The sequence below is a fragment of the Magnolia sinica genome, chromosome 2 (assembly GCF_029962835.1).
Source record: "Magnolia sinica isolate HGM2019 chromosome 2, MsV1, whole genome shotgun sequence".
NCBI lineage: Eukaryota > Viridiplantae > Streptophyta > Magnoliopsida > Magnoliales > Magnoliaceae > Magnolia > Magnolia sinica.
The window spans coordinates 13,109,348-13,135,716 of NC_080574.1; the positions used below are offsets into that span (position 1 = coordinate 13,109,348).

At 37.4% G+C, this 26,369-nt stretch overlaps 1 protein-coding gene across 2 annotated transcripts in view; it reads left to right on the forward strand.

Moving 5' to 3' along the window:
• LOC131235490 (uncharacterized) overlaps positions 1-26,110 on the forward strand; it is a 39,618-nt gene extending 13,508 nt beyond the window's left edge. Inside the window, exons 3-19 of one of the 2 annotated variants that reach the window (XR_009166183.1) lie at positions 5,144-5,251; positions 5,857-5,928; positions 6,075-6,222; positions 7,097-7,179; positions 12,123-12,178; positions 19,578-19,714; positions 19,820-19,910; positions 20,109-20,174; positions 20,308-20,530; positions 20,977-21,078; positions 21,855-21,940; positions 22,047-22,169; positions 22,490-22,559; positions 22,638-22,729; positions 23,949-24,053; positions 24,156-24,594; positions 25,712-26,110. Coding sequence is in view for 1 of the 2 variants with exons in the window: in XM_058232681.1 (XP_058088664.1) it covers positions 5,144-5,251; positions 5,857-5,928; positions 6,075-6,222; positions 7,097-7,179; positions 12,123-12,178; positions 19,578-19,714; positions 19,820-19,910; positions 20,109-20,174; positions 20,308-20,530; positions 20,977-21,078; positions 21,855-21,940; positions 22,047-22,169; positions 22,490-22,559; positions 22,638-22,729; positions 23,949-24,053; positions 24,156-24,269 (1,676 nt within the window). In the remaining variant the exon portion in view is untranslated. The remainder of the gene's footprint in view (positions 1-5,143; positions 5,252-5,856; positions 5,929-6,074; positions 6,223-7,096; positions 7,180-12,122; positions 12,179-19,577; positions 19,715-19,819; positions 19,911-20,108; positions 20,175-20,307; positions 20,531-20,976; positions 21,079-21,854; positions 21,941-22,046; positions 22,170-22,489; positions 22,560-22,637; positions 22,730-23,948; positions 24,054-24,155; positions 24,595-25,711) is intronic. The other variant, XM_058232681.1, reaches the window with a different exon arrangement.
• Positions 26,111-26,369: the final 259 nt, after the last annotated feature.

A 26,369-nucleotide genomic window follows, 5' to 3' on the forward strand; every position in this document is an offset into this window, starting at 1 on the left:
GGGTCCTTTTCAGTTAATGTTGTTTTTAAGGATCTTCCTTTCTGTTATAATCTCAAAGGCTTTGAGAAAATTGTTGATGAAGGGGCAGTTTTGTGAGTCTTTTCTCTGGTTTTTCTGTGAGAGGCTTCCCGCATCCTATAAATCACCTGTAATTTTTTGATGATACAATTATTTTTTGTGATGCTGTAAATATGGAGTGGCTAATTTGAGGCTTACAATAGGTTCATTCGAAGTTTCTTCTGGGCTTAAGGTTAATGTTTCTAAATTAGAAATGCTGGGAATCAATATCCCTAATGAAGATCTTCTTCTTTTGGCTGAAATCTTTGGATGCAAGATTAGTTCCTTTACCTTCAACTATCTAGGCTTTCTATTGTGCCCGAGGAGACCGCCTAATAGCATCTGGGACAAGGTTTTAGAGTGTATAAATAACAAGCTGGGCCCTTGGAAAGGTAAACTTCTATACCTAGGGGGTAGGTTGAATCTAATTAAATCTTTGTTGTCTGATATGCCTCTTTATCATCTCTCGTTATTTCGATGTTCGAAATCTGTGTTGGCCCAATTTGATAAACTAAGGAGGGACTTCCTATGGGAAGGTGGCTTTCCGAAAGGTAAATTTCACATCCTTAAGTGGTTTGAGGTTTGTAAACCTTATGGTCAAGGTGGAGCAGGCATAAGAAATCTAGACAAGGTAAATTCTGCCTTGCCTGGCAAATGGTATTGGAGATTTGGCTTTGAAGAATCTGGTTTGTGGAAACAAATCATTGCGGCCAAATATGGCCTGTCTTTCACGGGGTGGTGGATCAATTGATCCTCCCATTCCGTTACAAATCCTCTTTCCTTTGGAAAGGAATCTCCAGCGTGGCCCTTGAGGTGGAGGGCTTGGGCTTTGTTGTGGGTAACGGTTTAAGAGTGCAGTTTTGGGATGACGTTTGGCTTGGGGAATTACTGCCGTGGTCTTTGTTTTCCTCTTATTGCTGTCTCCTCTAATTGTAGTGCCCTGGTGGCAAATTTTTTGTCTTGTCAAGGTGGATGGTTCATCCGTAGTTGTAGGAATTTGAGTGAGTACAAGTTCGATCAACTTATTTCCTTGTTGTCTCGTCTATAGGGAGTGTACCTGTCCATGGATGTAGATGATGCTTTGACTTGGAGATTCGGAAAGTCAGGAGCTTTCTTGGTCAGATCGTTGTATTCCCAGCTTGCAAAGGTTTGCTCCGAGGGTTTAGCGCATAACTCTGCTATCTGGAAATATGGGGCATCTCCGAAGATTGCTACCTTTGCCTGGTTGGTTGGCAGAAACAGAGTTCTAACTCTAAACAACCTTCGGAAGCGCAACATGATTTTCCAAATGCCTGCATCTTATGTCTCCAAGCGGTTGAGGATGTAGATCATTTGTTCCTGCATTGTGCTTTTGCTAAGATTATTTGGTCTGATATTTTTTATGAAGCCAATCTTCTGTAGGTGATGCTAGGTTCGATCGAAGTCTTGTTCGATGCTTGGCACGGGGACTCTGGTGGAAAATTAGGCAAGCGCAGTTGGAGAATAACTCTTCTAGTGGTCCTGTGGTACATCTGGCTGGAATGGAATGATCGGATTTTTAACAATCTTATCAGTGAAGCCTTACATGTGCTTAGGAGGGTTACTCGGTCTATCCAGGAGTAGTCTCTTACTTGTTCGGTGTAGTTTGGGTTGCTAGGTGGGCTTCTACTTGGGGCTCAGTGCAGTTTTGGTTTTCGGTTTTGTTCAGGCGGGGTTTGTATAGTTTTTGCTTTCTTCTTTGGCTGGGTGTGTTCAGTTTGGGTGGTGGGTTTGTATTTTCTTTCTTCTCCTTTTTTTTTTTTCCGCCTTTTCCTCTACTTGTATAGTCTCTGTTTTTGTTTGGCTGCTTGGCCGTAATAATATTCATCTTTCAAAAAATAAAAATAAAAATACTAAGGAGGTAAATATCTGGAAATTCTTGTGGTTGGAAAATTTGTCGTAATTCCTAGGCAATTAAATAGAAAACAACTATTCCTAAAAAAGAATAGAAAGCAGGTACTTTGATCAACTACTAAGAATTTCTATAGAGGCATGTGTTCTCCATTTTGCAAATTATGATGAAAATTTCTGTTCTCATATATCCTAAAATGTCTTATGGACTTCCAGTATTCATTGTCATCATGGTATTAAAAAGCAGTTACGTGACAGTTGGAATGGCCATTACGTAATGGTAATTGTGGGAGCCATTACACAATATGAGGTTGTAAAGGCCATTTTTTAAAAATGGCCTGTAATGGGCTTGCAATGGCCATTAGGGGCCTGTAATGGTCCAATATAGGGCCGATTCATTTTCTTCATTTTATTTTTATTTTTACAGTGGTTGATACAGTTTCTTCTTTTGTTTCATTTATTGTTTTACCGTTACAGATGCCATAATGGCTGTTAAGGCTCATATTGTAATGATCGTAACTCTGCCCGTTACAACCACCATTACCGTTATTGAATACCTTGATTGTCATATATTCTTTGATCACTTATCAAAGAATATAATTCATCATCATGATCATCACTTGAGCCTTATCCCAACTAATTGGGGTCCGGTTACATCGTTACTTTTCTCCTATTCCTTTATCAAGGGCCATAACTTGGTTAGACCATAGGTCATCAAGTCCTTTCATACTACCTCCGCCCACATCCTTTTGGGCTTTCCCCTTGCCCTTTTAGAGCCTTCAACTTGTACCAACTCACTCTTGATTGGCACAGTTCTAGGTCTCCGTTGCGCATGGTCAAACCATCTAAGTCTTTTTTCCCTCATCTTGTTACCATTTCCTGCTACTCCTAAATTCACTCGAATGCATTCATTTCTAATTTTATGCTTGTCTTGCCACTCATCCATCTCAACATCCTCATTTCGGCTGCACTAATCCTTTGGACATATTGTTCCTTAACTGCCCAACATTCTCTCCCATAAAACATGGCTGGTCTTATAGCCATCCTATAAAATTTCCCTTTCGGTTTGAGTGGTACATGACTATCATATAAAACTCTAGAAGCATATCTCTATTTCTTCCACCCCACTTGAAATCTATGGGCAGCATCCTTCTCAATCTCTCCACTCTCATGAAATATCGGCCCAAGATATCGAAAGTGGTCATTTTGGAAAACTTCCTGATCAACAATTTTTACTAATTCTTCCTTCCCACTACTAATCCTTTAAATTCTAAAGCATCTCTCCATAAATCTAACTTTGTGTTTTTGCCCTCTCTCGTTTTGTTAATGAAAACTATGTCATCTACAATATCAAAGAATACAATTGAGAACATAATTTTATTTATTTTCGGAGTTGATATTCACATTCTCCTATATCCTCATGAGAAACTTTGAATTGGAATACTTTTCAGTCAGCTTCATTCCATGACAAAACTCTTTAGTCCCCAGTGTTTTGATCATATATTGCAATGGGTTGCATGGTCATTCTCAGTTTCCAAATTCCAACCATGGCACCTTTATGGTATGATTTGTACAGTGATGCAAGACATGAAATTAAATATGACATGCAAGATTTCAAGCTTTAGATCATACCAATTTTAAACAATCACAAAATTCCACGCCCCACATGATTAAACATTCAACAAGGGGAACCTACAGGGGTCCAAGCCTACACACGTTAGGGCTAGATCAAATAAAATTATAAACCAAACAATGCCCAAAGGAGTGTAGATTCATTTACGCTTGCAAAGGATTGTTCCCCAATTCAAGAGATTCACCATGTTTCAATTCAGGGAAAGTCTAGGGTTTGCAAAAGTAGGAAAGAACTTGAAATTTAGGATTATCTAGGGTTAGGGTTAGGGATTTAAGGCGAGAAAGGAGAGATAGAGGAGAGAGAAGAACCTAATACAGTCCACATGTGTAGACAGCAATTCGGCCCAGACGCACGTGCGTGGGTTCTTGTCCGCACGTGTGTAGGGCCCACGAAATTGGAAACGGCCACCTAGGGTGTGGTTGGCCAGGAGTAGCCCACTTACACACCAAATCTCATGTCGATCCGTTGTCCGGTTTGTGCATGGTGCTCCGCTGAAGTTGCAGCCCTCCTGGAGGGCCAGAATTTGAAAATTTGTTATAGAGGAGAACTTGGGTACAAAAAGGGGTGGAATTGAAGATGGGATGACTGTGGGAGATGATTGATATGGAGTGTAGGAGGTAAGGACGATTTGGGGTGGTTGTATCTTCGCACCACGGTAGTTAGCCCTTCGAAGAAGGGAGGGTTTCGCACCCAATTAGATTCTTCAACTCAGAGAACTAGAGAAGAAAAACGTAGAATTTTATTCATAAACTTCAATGAAAAGAAAAGCCTACATGGGGTTGCCTATTTATGAGAAAACCCTAAACCCCAAAAGCCGCGCCATGTGCGCACACTAATACTTAGAGACGAAGTAACAAAAATAGCAACTAATCAAAACCGTTCATGATGTTTCTAATAACAATAATAACCAAAACTCAAAATCCTAGATCATCTAGGGTAGTGGGCCACAATCATGAGATCCAATGGTGGAATCCACATGATGATCGGGTCCACTCCAATGCTCCATAACACAGCCCCCTAACTAGGAGGTCCTCCATAGATGTCGTCATCGATCCAGATCGATAGTGGGGCCTTCCTCCTCCTTCAGTATGTGCGTAGGGTGAGGGGCGTGCGTGTGCGCATGATGTCCTCATCATTCAATTTCTCATGATAATTGTATGTTTAATCTTGATTGAGGTAACATGCCACCTAAATTTGCAGGACCATAGTTTCATGCTTTTTATGTCAGTTTATGATTTAATTGCTGTTAAATTATTACCGCTTCAAATAGCTGGGATAAGGCTATATGATGATGAGTTTATTACTGCTTCAATATTTTTGCATCTCCAAGACGAGGGGTTTGAATAATTGTCCTCATCCCTGTTCTTTTGTTTTTAGTCTCTTGGATCTTGTTCTTCTCAATCAAACATCTTTAACTTACAAAGTTAAAAACTTGTTTTGGATAACTACTCTCTTAGTCAACCATGCATTTGACCTGTCTTTGTTTGTGTCTGTGTATTTGCGGGCGGGCGGGCACATGCATCCAAGTGTGTGTTCCCATTCATGAAAGCAGTCAGCTGAGCTGTCACTCTGTTGTTGGTGCAGATCAATCTCCTGTACCAATCACTCCAGATTATGGTGGTGGACCTAGAGTTTGTTATGCAGATGGAGTGGTTGATTCACGCTTTAACCGTTATATAACTGTAAGGGAAGGTGGGTCATCGATAATCTGTTGAACCAAATTCTTATCTTTTCATCTTATTATTTTTATAGCATTACACTCCTCATCAAGAAAGTACTTAATTATTATTAGGGAACATATGTGCCCAAGGCACACTGGCGCACTTAGCAAGCCATGGTGCATTTAGAGACGTGGATGGTCAAATCATTGATCTGGACTGTCCATTAGGTTTTCCCCACTTTCATGGTCCACCATGAAAAACTCGGTAAATTGGAGGATGCTAACCTTCCAAACATTGGCTCTCTTTTATAACTGTTTGCTTGCCAAGCCACTGATGGGATGTTTAAGATCATCTTATCAAAATGGTTCCTTGAAGACGTATTTTATCCAAAGTGGACTCTATGAAATGGAGTATTCATATTGATTATTAGACCTTCCTTGATCCAGACAGTCCATTTTTCTATGGCACTGATTGGATAGAAAAGTTCCTTGAATCAATGTCACATTTTTCCTGGTGGCCCTTGAAAGTGTGCCGAACCAATGCATATGACTAAAGTCCCCAGGCATGCTGAGAGCAACTTTGTTCCAGGGCCTGCTGAAGTTGCTTCCTTATTGTTTTTATCATATCTTTTAACAGATCATCGAGAAAGTACTCAAAATCCAGCCACAACAATTGTAGCTATCGACCTCAGGGATGGGAATCCTCAAGGTAAAGATAGGTAAATCATGAATGGTTTAAGGATTATGTAGTGATTAGTTTGCGTGATATAGGTAGTCTGTTGATAACATGCACCTTTGTTTATATACTTATTTTGCTGCCATTGACCCTTTTCTTTTGGATCCTGTAACTTTTAGAACCAAAAGTATTAGTTAGTGGCAATGACTTCTACGCCTTTCCACGTATCGACCCAAATGGAAAGAGGATGGCATGGATTGAATGGGGTCACCCAAACATGCATTGGGATAAAGCAGAACTTTGGGTTGGTTACATCTCTGAGACTGGGTGAGTAGAATACCTCTCTAAGACTTGCATATTTCCTCCTCTCTTATGATTCTCCTTTATTCAAATGTCATATCACACTTTGTACTTCAACGAGTCAAAAACTCATTCACTTCGGATCTTCTATTAGAAATTCTGTACTTCATAAGCTGGGACTGTGTTTTGCAAGTTTTTCTCAAGTTCTTGGTTTTCATTGCCACGAGACATCCTTTTGTTGGCATTTTCATTAGCTTCCTCTACATCTTATGCATTATACATGACAGTTAATATCATATACTATAGACATGGTTTTAGTTTTTTGAGGAATAATGGTCAGTTTATCAAAGGAGAAAATGAAATATATTACTGGTCAATTTGTCAAAAGAGAAAATGAAAAACAATACATTAAAGGAGGGGCCACGAGTCGCCAATACAAAGATCCTCTCTTTAACATCTTGGAAATTGATTTGGACTCGAACTGGTCTAGTGTAGAGTCAAGTAGGTCAAATCACAAAGCCATTTGACCGGGTCTTCTTATTATTTCATTTATTTTGGGAAACCTTTATGCAAGTCTTATTGGAGTTTTTCAAGTTCAAAAATGCTATTTTTTGTTCAAGTTCCTGGTTGGAATATTAGACCCATCTAAGTTTTTGGTTGAATCAAATCAAAATGAGGTAAAAGAACTCAACTCTTGTCTTTAGTTTAGTTGACTAGGCTGAGTTTTGGAGTAACTTGTCTATTTTAAACTTTGTCAGCTCTGAGTCCATATCTGTAAAAGTTGTTAAAATGATTCTTTAAGCTTCTGTGCAGAGATGTGGATATTTTACCCAATTCTTGTTCTCCATTTAGCCCATTTTGTTTTGTAAAATGTGTTAACCAGACCCTTATGCTTGTGCAGAGAAGTTTACAAACGTGTTTGTGTTGCTGGTGGCGATCCTACAGTCACAGAGTCTCCAAATGAACCCAGATGGTCCTCTAAAGGTACTTTTGCATTTTCTGGTTTATTTTTTAATTTTTCCTGCCATTTCATTTTGGCAGATAATCACAAAGGCTGTGGTTGAATTTAAGTATCAGAAATGTTGGACATTTCAGGAGCTCCTTTTAGGGGCATATCCTGGATTATGTCAACTCCTTTGGGAGCAAATGGTGAGGCTAATAGATGTAAGGGAATTTTACAAAAAAAAAAGAAAAAGAACCCCTCCCTAATTAATACTGAATTTACATTCCGGTACCTTTTAAAAAAATGCTTTTCAAAAAGCCACCCCATTAATCGATGTAATTATCATTCCACTACCTTCCGTTACATTTCTTTAATGGCCAGTTGGGTGGGCACTCGAGCAAATGGGTTGGCTACTTAGGTGGGCACCCCCGTGATATTTATGTAAAATCCATCCTGACCAACAGGTGCATCACCTTATGTGAGGCCAAGATCTTAAAAATCACCCCCATCCATGATTCAGGTGGACCGCCTAATTGGAAAGAGTGTACGAGGGAACGATTGCCCTCTAATCTATTTTCATTGGTATGTCCCGTCTAAATCACAAATGAGCCTGATTTTTAAGCCCTGGGCATTTTGGAAAGAGTGTATGAGGCAACGATTGCCCTTTAATCTGTTTTCGTTGGTATGTCCCATCTAAATTACAGATGAGCTTGATTTTTAAGCCCCAGGCATAAATTTTGGTGTGGCATCTAATGGTTGGAGTAGATTCCATATAATTATCTTGGTGGAAACTATAAAAATCAAGTGTGGAGGTCTCTCTCCCGACTATTTTCTTTGGAGTGGCCCACCTGAATCACATGTCAGCTTGGTTTTTTGTCTCTTGGCATAACATAGGATTACACATCTAATGGTCGAAGTAGATTTCGTTTACACATCACAAGGCCCTGCCAAAAGTCAAGTCTGAATGTCCCTCTCCAACTATATAGAGAGATTATTCAAAAAGAAATATAATTGTATGGGATGCCACTCTTGATTTTGCCTAGGCCCATTATGATATTTATGTAAGATTCACTTGGCTGACCTGTGATTCATGTGGACCACACAAATCCATAAACATCAAGGTGGGGCCCACCCAAGCAGCCGACCCATTTGCTCGCACGACGGTCTTGCGGAAGGTAGTGGAACGATAATTATATCGATTAATGATGTAGCTTTTTGAAAACCTTTTTGAGAAAGGTACCAAAATGTAAATTCCATATTAATTAGGTTTTTTTTTTTTTGTGTAAAAATCCCTAGATACAATAACGTTTGCCAAACATGGCTGTTGATTTTATCTCAAGATGGTTGTGAAAGATCCCTCTCTTCATGTGACTTATATATCAATTGGTATCGATTGCAGAGTCATAGTAATTGAGTCATCCTAGCTGGTTGAGCTTCTCAATTTGGTTTGCTCCCCTCGAATTTAGATTACCAATTTTCAAATATTAAGCTGCTCACACTCTGCCCCTGCCTTGGCAATAAAATAAGGGGCAATTTGCTCCCAATCGTGGTATTGGATTAAGTTGGATAACTTGTGCAGAATGAGTTGATGATGTTTTTTATAGTAAGCACATGTATTTCAACTATGGATAATCTGTGGTGACTTGTGATCCATGTGTGTTCCATTAAAATATGTAACAAAACCCATTGTATTAAAATTTAAACAATCAACCATAGAACTTCTCAATTTGGTTTGCCCCCCTTGATCTAGATCACCAATTTTCAAATATTAAGTTGCTCACACCCTGCCCTTGCCTCGGCGATAGAATATGGGGCAAGCTGTTCCCAATCATGGTATTGGATTAAGTTGGATAACTTGCACATAATGAGTTAATGATATTTTTTTTTTATAGTAAGCACATGTATTTTAATTATGGATAATCTGTGGTGACTTGTGATCCATGCAAAGTGTACCAAATCGGTTATGTATCGACTGTAACGGTAACGACCGAGTTCATTACGCGATACGGGGTCGAAACAGTAACTCCCAAGTTTTTTGCTTAAATTGGCCGTTATGGGGGCCGTAACAACCATTACGCCCCATAACGGCTGTTATTGTCCCGTAACGATCATAAATGGCTAGGTTTTCTTTTTTTTTTTTCTTTTTTGTCTTTTTAAGTTGGGATTTTTCTCATTTTAGGCACTTCTCTTTTTCAAATTATTTCCTAAACTATTCTACTGCAAATTCCAACCAATCTTAGCTTGAATTTGAAGATCAAAATAAGTTATTTCAAGGATTTTGTTGTATCGAAGCTCGATGGGCCATTTTTTGGAAAATCTTCAAAAATAGGTATTTATACCTTCTTTTTAAAAAAAAAATCTCTGTTGTTATGGTTGAATATGGTGCGTTATTCAAATTACAACATATAAATGTGCAATTTTCAAATTATGCAACTGATTTTCTTTTTTCTTTTTTTTTTGTAATTTTTTATTTTCAAAATATTTTCGGTCAATTTTTAAAAATTAGGAAAAATCATTTTCTTCAATAGTTTTCTGTTTTAATGGTTGAATATTGTGTGCTAGTCCTCACCTCACACTCCTCAAGGATAGATATGTAATATAGAATTCCAGAGTAAATTATGAAAAATAATAGCAAACACCTACACATATGAGATATTTTGATATTAAATTCGTTCTAATATATCTATCATTAGTATTAAATAGTTAGAAAATTAAATCTATGAGCTTTGCAGTCAATTTCATGCTATCAGGTTTATAAATTCATCAAATCATCCGTGCAACTTTCTCTTAATTATAAATGAATGCATATTTGAAATATTTAGAATTTTCTAGATTTAACGGATATTTTTTCGAATATTTTTTTAGAACAAAAAAATTTCTGACCGTTACAGGGGGCATAATGGCCAATGCGGCCCGTAACCCTATCGGCAACAATGGGCACTGTTACACCCACCGTTACTGCAAAGGTACACTTTAGATCCATGTGATGTTCCATTAAAATATGTAACAAAACCCATTATATTAAAATTTAAACAATCAACCCCAAAACTTCTAATTCCCATTTGGCATGGTGGAGGGGTGGGGAAAAGATGTAAAAAGGTGTGGAGAGGGGCATTATTAGTTGGCCTTGGGCTTTATGGGGGCAAATTAACAACCGTCGTTTCCGCAATATTAGTGGGACAATGGACTATATTTTGAGACAGGTTACATACGAAGTTTTCGGTGGGCGTAGATCTCTTGGGTTATGGGGGGATCACTCTGTTTGAGTTTTTCTTGGGGATGTTGTTCCTCTTTGTAATTCTTTATTTATTTTTAGCTTTTTTGGCTATTTCTAATAAAATTGTCACATTAAAAATAAATAATAATAATAATCTAATTCCCTCAAGTTTTAACACAGAATTTTGCAGTCAAAGAATGAATAACTCTACTTCCAAGTTCCAACAGGTCATGCTGACAGACAACATTCTTGCCAAAGGCCTGATATACCATCCATATATGTCCAAAACACACGAAAAGACAGATTTTTTTGTTCCCATTTTCCCCCTTTGTCTGATATTTTCTTTGCAATTTTTATTTTTTATTTCATCCAATACACCCTGCATTGTATCAGTTTTCGGACAGACTGGTGCACCCCTTGAAACTGATATTCAGAACCTGAGATGGGAGCAAAATATGGCTGGTTAGTTGGAAGGGCTATAAGTAGAAGAGGGAGGAAGAGTTGCTAGAGTTAGGATGAAAGAGTGTAAGATGATATATATATCATCCATATTTATGAATTTACTCCTCAATCTGTATTCCTCAACTTATCATATAATGTTTCCTAATCTAGATAATGGTAAAACTGCAAAACTATTTGTAGACAAGTATTTCATGGATACCCAACCAACCTAATTTTTTAATTCAATCTAGATCACTGGAACAGAATCTGACCTGATATCAACTTAGACCAAAAAATGGATCCCAATCCGATAAAATTGGATTTGTAGTTCCGCTATCCATGGGTCTGGGTTTTATTGAAATTGGATTTGTGGTTCAGCTGTCCATGGGTCTTGTTCTCCATTGAAATCCCCTAGTTTCAATGACTCTATAAAATAATTAAGTGGTTGAATGGGATAATAATTGCTTTTTAGTGTTCTCAGTATTTTTTATTTTATTTTATAACATCTATGTCCTTAATGTTGTTTCTTTGTGCTCAAACTACTAACAGCATTGGATGTGAATTCTGTGGCTTATACCATGGTACTACAGAAAATTTAAAGGGTGGAGCTACCTTACATTTTTCTAGTGTGTTGCTCTATTTTGTTTTGGGGCCTTTATTTTTATTTATTGTATCCTTTTATTTCAAAAGTGCTGATGATGTATTGAATTTGATTGAACATACATGATTCTGTATTCTTTTGGCTATGCCGTTTCTTAATATAGTTGTCACCTTTCAATATATATATATATATATATATATATGAGTCGTGCTCACCCGCGCACCTACGCACGTGTGCACCTTTGCACACGTGTCATGGGTGTCTAATCCGAACGGTCCATGTGATGTGGGATCCCATGAAACCCCAAGGGACAAATTTTCACCCTGATCTAAAATTCTGGTGGGCCATAGCGAAGAGAAATGCAAATCAAGGGAGGAAACTGTTTTCATTTTTCATGGCCCACCAATGTTTTGGATCAAAGTAAAAAATTGGGCCCGGAGGGGTTCATGACATGCTGCTTCACATGGACTGTTCAGATTTTTGAGTCACATCACGTATGATGAGTTCTCAAAAAAGTTCACACGAGTTCCGTGCGAACTGGTGAGCTGAGCATTCGGCTATACACACACACACACACACACACACATGATTCATGTATTGCCCTTCAGATATTACTGGCTGTTATGATAGTCTATTTCTCTGCATTCTACAGAACAACCTAGTTGAGAGTTTTGATTTTTCTCGTCACTGCCTGGCTGAGATTTTAATTGTATGGGTTTATGCAGGGGAACTGTATTTCGTTACAGATAGGAAAACTGGATTTTGGAATCTTTATAAATGGGTAAATCTTAAATGCTTGCCGCCTTACTTTCAATATTTCTCTCATGAACTGAAGTGACATCGATTCACCATTAAAAACAACGAAAAAACATATATTATCTAATGATAGATTTGTTACTGTGTAAGTATTTTTGCTGATCTCACATGTTTTATGCAATATCCGTGGTTTTCTTTTTTATGAGCACTAACTTTTATTAAAAGAAATTAAATGATTACAAGATCAATCATGAAATGATGGAAAATGAAATTACACCATTGCAAGATTCCCGAAAGATGAAATTCCACCAATGTTTCTGCTTTCATTGTTCTTCACTATGCATGTGGATGATCCGCTTTCACAATTTCTTCACTATTAGTTGGGAATTGGGATAAGGCTTAGATGATCTGCTTTCATAATTTCTTCATGCATGCGGATATAGTCATCTCCAAGCATCGAGAAAAATCCTAAACTTCAACCACATCGACTGCTTTCCATGGGAACCTCATATTTCCTTCTTTTGCTAAGAAAGGACTTCCATTAAACAACACCAAAAAAAAAGGTTTGAGTTTAATTACATGTCCATATTAGCAAAAAGATTATTTATAACAACAAAAAGGTGTTCGTCTACCCATTTCATTTGGCTGCTAGGAGCTATCTTGGCATTTTGTATAATGCTACCTTGAGATTTAAAGTGTTTCAGAATTCACCGACATTGTTCCTAATGTTTCTGATGCACCCTCAGTTTAAAGTTTTATTTGCTTGAACACCATCTGGTTCCTTGATTTCCAGTTTTCCAGTAGAGAGAAGCAAACAGCTTCCAGATTTTCTTGATATGGCATTTTCCCACCTGTTTTGAGCTTCATTTTGGGATAAGATTCCTTTTATCACCATCATATTGGAAATTGCGATGGATTGTTTTGTGGCCACCTCTCCATATAGCACCTTGACATGGGCAAGTATCAGAAGAGGTGATTGATGTTCTCATCTTGCACCCTGCAAAGAGGGCACACGACACTTGGTATCCATGAGGAATTAGCCTACCCTAAGTTAGAATCCTGTTGTGCACTAGTTTCCATATAAGCAACTGAATTTTTGGGTGATAGTGCAAGCTTCGAATCTACTTCAAGGAAATGAAAATGGAGCCACTTGGGTGTTCTTAGCTCCTAAATTAATTAATGGAGAATTTTTCCTTTTGGATCCACTCTTGATGTAGGGACATATGATGACCTAATCCTAGATGCATGTAGAATCAGGTTAAAGAATATTCAAATAAATATACCAATTAACTAACAGTTTCCAATTAAAGGGATTAGGTAAATCTCAACACAAAGATGAGGTTATTCTGTTAGGATCATGCCCCTTAACATAAAATCACGTAAAACAGTAAAAAGGGAGGATCTAGGGATATGAGGATATCCTAGATCTAGCATAATCAGTCCACGGTCAAGTTTGGATCTGATTCTACTGGCTAACCATTCCTCTTTTCTATTCAAACTAGAAAGCGGTATCCAAATAGGAACGAAAATGGTGAAGAACGAAGGATTCGAGATGAAGAAAGTACGGGTCCTTTTGTCATCAAAAGAAAAGAAGGAAGATGATTTTTACATTTCCCTGCACCTCGAAGATTTAGAAAGAAGGAAACCTGAAATCGAGGTGAAATCCTCAACACCCATGGGCCAATCCTGAAACCCTAATTCTTGAATAAAGAGGAAGAAAAGAAACAAATTTCTATTCATTCAATAATAATGAAAATAGGGTTTCTCACAACGTTTATATAAGCTATGGAAAAAGTAAAAGTGCACTAAAGCTCTTGGAAACAAGAAAAATAACAAAAATACGAAAAATAAAGAAAGTTACAATAAAGCCCCTGAAAAAAGAAAAAGAACAAAAAAGTCTAAAACTGTGTGAAATCCGACCCATGGATTTATGGTCGGGGTGAACACCCGTATGAAATCCAACCCACGGATATATGGTCGGGGTGCGGTCATGCTGCTTCTGCACTCGTAGCGTGTCAGAAAGTGGGTTCGATGGACCCATCGTCCATCCACATCAACTCCTCCGCTCTGGTACTTTGTCGGCGACGCCTCCTCTTGTGGTACACTCTAAAGGGTGCACCACTGATGTCCGCATCAACTCTCCAAATGACTTTATGTTCTAGAATGCTCTCAAACAAGTGCACAGTTGAGATATTTATTGCAAGCCAGCCCCTATTATATGATACAGGGGTGAACCACTTGCGGATACAGCCATAAAAGGGCCATTTCAGTTTTTTTTTTTTTTTTTTTCAACTTTAAGCTTTTAACTTGTTTTATCATTTCCAAACCAAAAAAAAAAAAAGGTAAAAGAAATAGAAGAGGAAAGAAAGAAAGAAGAAAATGAAAGAAAAAAGTGGAGGAAGCTTAAAAGCTCATTTCATACTAGATCTAGGGTTATTTTGGGGATTAGAACATAAGATTTGAGTGATATTTGATGAATTGAAGCAAAATGAACCATTTGAGAAAAATTAGAAAAAAAGAAGGGGAAAAGTATCATTCTTTTATATATATATATATATATATAAAATAGGTCATGAGGCATGCTTGACAAGGTATGCCGTGTTGGTCATTATGCCCCCCGTAATGGGGTTTTTTTTTCCTCAAAAATTTTTGGAAAAATGTAAGAAAAATCTCAAATATTTAGAGGATTCCAAATATATATATTCTTTTTTTTTTTTTTTTTGTCATGTTTATGATGGCATAACGGTCCACTCTTTGGTGAGAATGCTATTTCAAGTTGTGATGATTTCATGAGCCTAACAAGCTTAGATTGACCCCATATGTCCCGAAATTATTGCGAGCTATGGCACTCATTCCACTAATTCACATCCCTAAGCATTTAACATCATTCCCCCTAATAATTTTAAGAAAAATTAAAATTAAAATTCGAATGAATAATGTCTTCAATTTGGGGGACCACTCAAATGCCCTCAAAGCGACCCCAAATTCATGCAAGCTATAACAATCATCTCACTAGTGCACATCCCTAAGCATTTAACATCATTCACCCCAAGTAATTTTAAGAAAATTTAAATTTAAATTCGAACGAATAATGTCACCGATTCAAGGGACTACTCAAATGCCCCCCAAATAGACCACAAATTGATGCAAATTTTGGCAATCATCCCCCTAATACATATCCCTAAGCATTAAATATATTTCTCCCCAAGAATTTTTAAGAAAAAAAAAATGGAATTAAATTTGGATGAATAATGTCACGGATTTAAGAGACCACTTGAGTGTCCCCAAATTGGCCTGAAATTCATGCAATCTATGGAACTCATCTCACTAATACAATGGGCTCCAAATTATGCTTATTTCACCATTCGACTATCAAATTGGTAGACATTCATTGGGCACTTAGGATTTAAGAAATCCAGTGGTCCTATTTCAATAAACAAGTCCTCAAGTCAACGGTTTTGATCATTCAAACATTCTAATTTTGGAATTGTGACTTAGCAATAACGGGCGCCACATTTTAATGGCTTTAGATTGATTTAATACATACCACGTACAAATTTCTGAATGTAAGTGTATCAAGTTTAATGCACCACTAGAGCACCTTATAAGGGAAAAAAAGAAGAAGAAGAAGAAGAAGAAGAGAAGTTCTTAAGTCAAACTGGTTGGACCACATGCTACGGTCCACCCAGTAAATAACTTCAAACTGGTTAAGTGCATGTGAAATCCAACCTATACAATCGATTGGCCCCACAATGAGGCCACATGGTGCAAAAATTAATTCATATCTACTCATTAGGTTGGCCATACCATAGACAAATTTCTAGCCATTGATAAATAGTAAAATATATATATATACAATTGTGGTCCACTCAATATTTGGATATGCCTAAATTTTGCAAAAGGTGATCCTCGTGATGGGCAAACCTATCAGGTGGAGTGGATTTCTCACACACAGCAAAGGTTGGAAGTTATCTGCCACCATAACTTATAGTCCAACAAGTTGGATGGATTTTACTTATTTAAAACACATGAACACAGAGCAGCCACATATTCACTTAAAGCCTGTTTGGATTCTTGGAAAGGAAAGGAAAGGAAATATTGTTTCCCATGAAATTCACTTTCTGTTGTTTGCCAAGCCTTTCTTTATGGGAATTTGTGGGAAACACCATTTCCCACTTTCTTTGTTAGAAAATAAACAAATTTATTTTCCCACCTCCACCTTAAGAAATGCATTTTCCCATTATGGAAGGAAAATAGATTTCTCAAGGGGTTAAGCCCAAATGTGCTACCATCTATCTTCAATCACTTCACATGTGTCACGCATCAATGTGCCAAATGAGCCATTGTCCATCTTCAGTTACACCCCACACATGCCACTGCCACATGTGCCAATCTGTCATATGCATCAACATTAATCTTCTCTTGGCCCCAAATATGTAAAGCGTCCCATGTGCTAATGTGCCACATGTGACACCATACATCTTCTCTTGTACCCCACATGTGCTAATCTGTCACATTTACCACCATTCATCTTCTCTTAAGTCCCACATGCATAGTACTCCACGTGCCAGTGAGTCATATGTGCCATCTTCTATCTTAAATCGCTCCAAATATGTTGTATGTGCTAATGGTGCCTATATGCACGTGTTGCTATCTAGTTTCAAATGCCAATGTATCAAATGTGACAATGCATGTCTTATGCCATGTGCCACCGTATAACTTCAAGCACCTCATATGTACCGCAAGTGCCACAATTCAGCATCAACCACCCAACATATGCTGTGTATGTCATATGTGGCACTATCCATCTTCAAGTATACCACAGGTGCTACATTTGCTAAACTTGCACATGCTGATGCTAGTGACTATCTAGAAGGAAAAAAGAAGTTTCTCAAGGTTTTTTTTTTTTTTTTTTTTCACCAAACAACAAATTTGAAAATAGATCCTAAATTTCTATGAAAATCTTGTTAAAAAACAAGGAAAGGAAGAAGAAGAGGTAAGTATTTATTTATTTATTTTTTTAATGGAACCGTTATGATTGTTACGGGTCTGTAACGGACCGTTACGCAATAACGGCTGTTGCAGTGCATTTTTTCAGGGCTTGACAATTCAACCCCATATCGCGTCACAGAGTCGGTTGATACCGTTACATAATGGGCTATACAACCATATGTCTGATTAGGATCAATTTGGTTGACCCTCAGCAAGTCAACCTACAAACAACATTCTTATGAAAGAATGGTATAATAAACCACTGAATACATGTTTTTTTTTTTTACACACACACTCACACCCCACACACACCCACGCACTCACACCACAGTGGAATTTCACCACAATGGGTACTCGAACCCATGACCTCGTGTTGAAACTCTTGTGAGTCTACCACCAAGGCATGAGTAAAGAACCCACAGTGGAATACATGTTGTAAACATAAAAAAGACAATGTTTTTACATTTTACCTATTTTCCTGATAATTTTTCAAAAAAAAATTGGGCAAAGAAAATTTTGGCCAATATGAATATACAAGTCCAATGTGGCTTTCTGATATACAAGCTGATACTATTATCCAAAAACATTGGTTCATGGAGGGACCAACAACATTTTTTTAGTTGTTTGGGTTCTAGGGATCTACAGTTCATTCTTCAATTTCACTGACAACACGATGATGTAAGGGTTTGATATGGCAGATATAGCAATAAAGGGCCCATTTCAATTTCTCTTGCAACATTAGGTTTGATATGGAGGATGGACCTATTTGGTTGACCTTCAGCAGGTCAGGCTGACAAACAACATTCTTATCAAAGAAGGTCTAATAAACCACTGAATGCATGCTGTAAACATTACCAAAAAAAAAAGGAAGAAGAAGAAGAAGACAATGTTTTACATTTTCCTTATTTTCCTGTTAACTTTTCAAAAAAAAATTGGGCAAAGAAAATTTTGGGCTTATATGACTACACGAGTCCGATTTGGCTCGCATCATATTGTTTTTGGGCTCAGCTGATACTGTTATTCAACACGTTGGGTCAAGGAGAGACCGTCAACATTTTTTTAGCTGCTTTTGAGTTATAGGGATCTGCAGTGCGTTCTTAATTTCACTTACAACAGAGTGATGTAAGTGAGGCCCCCTCCACCACTACTGGGCATTGAAAGAAAGGACTAGAAAGATTTGATCACTTGAGTAGCACTTAAACTCTGCAGCTCTTAAACTCGATGCCCAATGGACTTGAATAAGTTAACATCAACCAGATGATCGAAACTATGCCCCACGCTTGCTGCTATGTTTATGGCATAGTACTATCAAAACTAAGCTTAAGATACCTTGGATTGGGCAGGCTTCATTTACATTAAAGTTCATTGACCTTCGTAATTGAAAAATCATGCCTCTTTTATGTGTGAATCTTGTTGGTTGTTATTTTCAATATCTACTTTGTTCGCATCCTGCATTGAACTAATTAATTTGTACACTTCCACTTGTGAATAATAAATACAGATGATATTACTAAATCTGTAGTTTCTTTGGATAGTTACAGTTTTGGGATTTGAAACCACAACACCATCTGTCAAGAAGACTCAATCAAGAGATTCAGGAACTAGGCAAACTATTATGGCTGCCGTGGAACCACTATATTGAGCTGATTGGCCATAGATTTGCTTATTCAAAACCACAATTTCTTGGTTTGCATGTTGCAATGAGCTCAATTAAAGTTATTTAAATAGCTTAAATTCTATACTGATTTCAATAGAATGGTTTACAATAAATCAAGGGTGCAGTGATTTAAATGTCAGTGTTGATACATGTATTACACCCTTTGGATAGGGAAAAATATTGGTATGCATGTGTTGGGGAAATGTATCACTATCTGAGGGAAACATTGGGAAATGATGGATTTTTTCAATAAAACCTGAAGATATGTTGAACAAGACATGAATACACATTTCGTACTTAAAAGATCATTAAAAAAATGAGTATGCAACTATCCTTCATCCAACAGAAGTGATGCAATTTTATCCAAAATGAATTCGTATAATACATAAATCATACAATACAAATATGAAAATAGATTACCCAAAACAAAATTGGGAGAATGGATTTTTGTGAGTTTTTTTTTTTTTTTCCGGTGGGAGGAGTGTATCACAATGTATTGCACGTATCGACAATATGGGAGGTTTTTATGAAGAATTTTTGGTGAAATATCACAATGTATTGATAGATCGGTGATACATTGCAATATTTTGTGCAATACGGGGGAATTTAATAGCTTCCCTTGTATATCGTATCGACGAAATGCGATATCAACAGTCACTGCAAGGGTGGGCGTCCTCAATTTGATATCTGCTTTTCTTTTTGTTTAAGAAAAGTATTCGTAAATAAGAATTCAATCTGACTTGGATTCATGTATGCTTTTCTTGTTTGGAGGCAGAGTGAACATTGTAATGAGTTGCTAGCACTTTCTTCCTTGGATGCTGAGTTTTCAAGACCACTGTGGGTTTTTGGCATCCGGTCTTACGATTTTTTGCAGAACAATGGAAAAGACAACTATATTGCTTGCAGTTACAGGTATATCTGAGCAACTTGCTAAAATAGTTCAGCTGCTCTATGCTACCATTGTAATTGTTTCCTGCCATTTGGGGTAAAGTGGTTAGTTCAATTGTTTACATGCAGGCAGAAGGGGCAGTCATATTTGGGAATCCTGGATGATGTTCAAAACACTTTATCTTTGCTTGATGTTCCTTTCACTGATATAAGTAACATTGTAAGTTCGCAATCTTGTTTGCACTTTTTACAGTACTTAAGTTGTTGTATTAGTACCCTTGGAATTAGAATGCCTCTCTGTAAGCAAAGCTGAAAAATATTTTGTAAAAAAAAAAAATCGAATTGGAATGAAATTTAAACATGGGAGTAGTGATGGTCAATTAGTCAATCTTTTATTTATTTATTGGGATTTGCACAGATTGCAGGACCTTCTTGCCTATACATTGAGGGAGCATCTTCTGTCCATCCATTATCAATAGCTAAGGTTTGTTGTCTCATCATATTCTGAACATTCCTTTTGGCATGACTGAGTACTAAGAAAATGGCACATGCTATTCACTCACTATTCTTTTGTTAGCATGTCCTGCTTCATGATACTCCTCTTTGTGTGTCATCAGGTTACAATAAATGAGAATCAATCAAAAGCAGTTGAATTCTCGATTGTTTGGTCCTCTTCTCCAGATAGCGTGAAGTATAAACCATATTTCAGCTCGCCAGAGATGATTGAGTTTCCCACAGAAAATCCGGGTCAAAATGCCTATGCATATTTTTATCCACCATCTAACCACACTTATCAAGCTGGCCTGGAAGAAAAGCCTCCCTTGTTATTGAGAAGCCACGGTATATGATGATGCTTTCATATAACAGGATTGGTGGCAATTTGTTTTTCTTTATAGAATTTACTTATCTCAGTGGTATAAATTCAGCCCTTGTGTTGTCATTTACTTGTCATACCATTGTCTCAGTATGCAGTTAATGACTGATAAATATGAGAGGAATAATTTGCTTTTATGTTAAGCTTTGACACAAGTGTCAACATTTTCACAACATATACACAAGAATGAAAGGCTGAAGAACAGATTAATCTTATGAAATTGAGGTGAAACTTGAAAGTGATTGAGAATCTGGAAGAAAGGATAATGTCCACTGGATTCAGGACCCATCAACAATTAGCTAGCTACAAGTGCATCGAGTTTTCTTCTAGTTGCTACAGTTAAGAAAGCATGTATGTATTAATGTTGAATATTGAATCTGTAGTAGAATTCACTTTTATGTAAATGTTACAGGTGGACCTACAGCTGAAGCACGTGCAATGTTGGATCTTGGTATCCAGTACTGGACTAGTCGAGGATGGGCTTTTGCCGATGTTAATTATGGTGGAAGTACAGGTTTGGCCTTGAACTATGTATGTGCATGATTTTTGTAATTGTCAATTATTTTGGAATTAATTATTTATCCTATGATTGGATTGGTGAAATCAAGCATGGAGTTCAGGTTGGTTGGATTGACCCATCTTTTATGTGTATGCAGTCAATTTGGTCCTTAGATTATTTTCTATATATATGACTTGGACTAGTACCAACTATATAGGCATAAATTAGACATTATTCCAGATTGATGAAACAGAGTGTTTAGCTTGGTAAAGTTACCTCCTTATTGTGCATGTGGTGCAACATTTGTCTGTTCCATATACACATATTCCAGGCATTTAATGATGTGGAATAACCAGCAATTTTGTGGAATAAATTATTTATCTGATGGTTCAGTTGATGAAGTCGGTCATAGAATTGAGGTTGGCTAGATTGATCTCACATTATAGTCCCTGGGCAATGCCAACATCTTTGATGTGTACACAATTATTTTGGGTCCTTAAGACTTATTTGCTATACGAATGACTTGGATTACTGCCATGGCTCTAGCATAAATTGGACCTTATTCTGGATTGTTGAAACAGAGGGTTCTTCTTTCTACAGAGTTTAGCTTAGTAAAATCACCTCCTCATCGTGCATTTGTACTATGTCGCCATCCTTTTCATGTATACATATATTGTGTCTTTGCTGCTGTTAGCTTTACTCACTGCAAACTTTTTAAGATTATTGGTACTTGGGCATTATATCTTGCAAAAGGAGTGACACGTGTTTTACTATTGCCTGTAAATGTGAAGGTTATGGCAGGGAGTATCGAGAACGGCTTTTGGAAAATTGGGGTGTTGTTGATGTTAATGATTGTTGCAGTTGTGCTAGATTTCTGGTAACTACTTTTATCATCCTATCTTCTTTCACCAAGTTCAAACTGAGGTGGCCTGCTAAGATGTGGCAAGACATGGTAATGAAAAGCATCATTTCTCATTTTTAAGGTGGAAAGTGGGAAGGTAGATGGAGAACGACTTTGCATCACTGGGAAATCTGCTGGTGGTTATACAACATTAGCTTCTCTTGCCTTCAGACAGACTTTCAAGGCCGGTGCTTCCTTGTATGGTGTAAGTAGCCAATGCTGTACTTCCCTGAATATGATATACTAAAACTATTCAAATCTTATTTCTGCTATTTACGAGATGTCTTTTAGATATTCCTCTTAATTTTTTTGGATTTTGATTTTTAACTGAAATTTTCGATATTAAGATATGGTGGTTGGTTTCTATTCGGTCCGCAACTTCTTTCCAGTGTCTTGTAGCAGTAGGATACTTGATTCCATTTTTCTCAATTTGCATTGTGTTTTGGTAGAAAGTTGTTTATTTAGATTTACCTGCACCAGACTATTAAGTGTAATGAACTGATATCTTTCGTTGCCGGTGAACAGGTCGCTGACTTGACCTCACTGAAAGCAGACACTCATAAATTTGAGTCTCGTTACATTGATAATCTTGTTGGTAAGTGTGTGTGTGTGTGTGGTGTTTGTTTAACTGATTCGGTTGACTGATGATGTTTATCATTCCTGCTGTTTCCAGGGAGTGAAAAGTCATTATTTGAGAGGTCACCTATCAACTTCGTCGATAAATTTTCATGCCCTGTTATTCTATTCCAAGGTTTAGATGACAAGGTATTCAAATTTATAACCTTAGGCCCTGTTTGGTAGACACCTTAAAATGTGTTCATCTCATTTTAGTTTGTCAGATTTGCTCAATGAACCTCAATCGAGTGGTCATTTTCTTATATAGAAATCATTTTCCCTACTTACAATATATCCCTTAATTACAGCATAACAGCAGCATTTATATCCCCTAATTACAGCCCTTAATTACAGCATAACAGCAGCATCTATATCCCCTAATTACAGCATAATATCTCCTAATTACAGCAGCATCTATATCCCCTAATTACAGCATATATATCCCCTAATTACAGCCCTTAATTACAGCATAACAGCAGCATCTATATCCCCTAATTACAACATCTATATCCCCTAATTACAGCCCTTAATTACAGCAATATATGGTAGGTTTGTTGTCTATCCTACTAACATAGTTAATAGTAATTATGTATTGGATAACACTAATACATAATGCGTTCATGTTAACAGTAATTATTTATTAGAGGTAAAGATATATAATACATAATTACTATTCACTAAAATGAGGTCAACTCATTTTTAGGTGTTAGTAGATTGTCTTAACTTGTAAAGAAACTGAGCAATGACACCATCATTGTCATCATCGTCATCCTTGTTCAAACTATTTGGGGTTGTTTCACAAATCTTCTTTTGTCAATCATTCCTATTGGAGGCCTTATCCTCCATAAGTGAACATGCATTCATATCCCTCATCGCTACCTTGATCAAAGACCTTTTAGGTCTTCTGCTCATCCTCCTTTCACACCCTAAAACCATAATCAAAGTTTCCCTCCTTACTGGGGCCGTCTTTCGTTTCATCATCACACACCTGAACCATCACACTGGTTCTCCATCACTTTCTTTTTCTCCCATTGGAGCCACCCTTAGGCTGCTTCGGATGACCGCATACTTCACTATTCCCTTCCTAGTCTTCCCAGTACAGAGTCACCTTCCACTTCATCCACCCAGCTCTAATCCTCTTAGAAATATCCTCATCGATCTCTACATCTGTTTGAGTTATAAAGCCAAGGTAGTGAAACAAATTGCTTTAAGGGTTTCCTTTTCTTGTCTTTTTTTTTTTTTTTTAAAAACAAACAGAGTAACTTCCAAGTATATCACATTTCCTATTCACAGTGGGTAGTGGGGTTTTAGTAAGCCCATGACGAGATAACAACACATGATTCAAAGTTGATAATTTGAGATGTGGCAGGTTGTGCCGCCGGATCAAGCCCGTAAAATCTATCTGGCCTTGAAGAAGAAAGGGTTACCTGTTGCGCTGGTCGAGTTTGAAGGAGAGCAGCATGGATTTCGTAAGGTATTCGCCATATTATATCATTCCTTTTTTTAAAAAATTTTTCCAACTATAATACTATGAGATTTTATGTAGATGGCAGCACTGAATTGATGCATTATGCAGGCTGAGAACATCAAGTTCACCTTGGAGCAACAGATGGTGTTCTTCGCTCGTATGGTCGGGCACTTCCAAGTGGCTGATGAAATCACTCCTATCAAAATTGATAACTTCGATTAGGTGACTGTTTCTGTGAATGGATGCCATCTTCCGCATTCATTAATAATCTATCATCTATGGTTTGTTGATGAGTACAAGCAGTAAGACAATTTATATCACATGCAGTCATCAGCATTTTTCTGGACATGCCAAACAGTGCCTCCTGCACATAAGCTGAGCCTTCGTTGAGATCCTTCTCGTTCTACTTAATCTAAACAGGACCTTAACCTATTTATGCCATGAGAAAATGTGATGGCTACTCCCTTCAGTCGAGGGGCACTGGTGAGAGGTCTGGGCTGTTCATCAAATGGACCCAACTGAATTTGTGCCCTGGCTTAAAAACCAGGTTAGTATGCTGGTCATGAGGTCCATCCATGCATGTGGAACAATGATCATTTTCTTTGGCCTTTTTGTCTCTTTCTTTTTTCTTTTTCTTTTTTTCTTTTTCTGACTTGTATGGCCAGCTTGACTAGCAGACTGGCCTGATACATGGACCCGGGCACATGAATTGGACTCAATTGATGAATGGCTGATCTTGCATGTTTGGGCCAAGTTGGTTTGTGTAGGGATTTGCTATTGTAATTGCCATAGCTCTTATTGATGGTAGCTAACTCGCATAGGTATACTCAAGCAGGGTAACTTCTCTGACCAAGCGCCACCTAGGGGTGACTTGCCCAACGCTCCAATGTTAGTTTTGCGCCATTTTTTTTATATAAGTAAAATGGTGGTAACTCTTCAAATGTACATACAGTATAGTTGTATGGCAGTTCGGTTGTAAGGCAATCCAGATCGCTGGTCCAACTGTGAATAGAGCATACTGAAAAATTGCATTGATCAGGTAATGTTAACCATCAAATTTTCCCTTTAAATTTGATATGCTCACTATTTTACTTTTAACCATCCATCTGGAAGCAATTAATTGGATAGTTAGGATTGATTGATCAATGCGATTTCAGATGTATGCTCCATCCATGATGGACCCCAAAATGTGGATGGTCTTAATAGTTGTCCGTTTGTGTCACGTGTGGAGGATGAGTCACCATCATTTTTTAACAGATGCAAAGCTCAGACAGGGAGGGACCTTAGACATAAATTGGTCCCCCCAGTGGTGCTCAGCGTGAGAAAGTCACTATTGTCAGTACTAGTGTGGTCCAGCTCACATTGCATGCTTACATTCTGGTTTTCCAATCTTACTCGAGCATTTATGATGAAACTATGCGAAAATGTTAGATTGCTAACTTGCAACATTATTTAATATTTATACATTCATTACACCACCAATCCCATTTTATTCCTAAAATCAACGATGGAGATCAAACTTCACCGGTGTCTCCATTAACACTTCTGATTCATACTCCTAACAATTTAAGAAACCGAGTATGTGCAAGCTTTTTTCACTGCTTCTTTTGCTATATGTAGCAGAGAAAAAGAAACTGTTCATAGGGAGCTTGTTCCTTTTGCAGGCACACTTCCACTGCACAGCATTGCTACAGTATACTTGGAGAGAAAATTGGATGCGATTAGTTTTTGAATGGACAAAACTATGCATCATTAAAGGATTGGGAAGCATTTAAGTCAAAATGGAGGGCGTTTAGGTATTTATAAGGTAAGTGAAGCTCTCTACCATGTGATAACTTCCAATCACGAGGTCTGCTATTGGGTTTATAGCCATTGGATGGATCTAGGGTCATGTTTGGTGATCCAAACAATTAATCTGATGAAATACACAACTGATGGTGGCTGTATGGGAAATCTTCAAGATTTGAAGATCCTAAAGTTTTGATCAATGATCCACAATACCATTGTAAGGAAATGGTCTATAGTTAAATGATCAAAAGGTTGAAATATGCTAACTTTTTTCATTTGGAATTTTATAAAATACTACCTCATTAGTATGGTATTTACATTCTCGTACCTATTTTAATTAACTTTTCATTGAGCTACCTCATTAATCAGGTTAATTGTCATACTGTATCTTCCATTATTGTACTCTAAAATCCGTTGGATTAGGTGTGCTTTTTTTCCAATAGAAGAACAAAAATGCCCACCATTAATGAAGTAGCGTAATGAAAATTAAGTTGGTCTTGGGATGTAAATATTGGAATTGCTGATTAGTGGTTT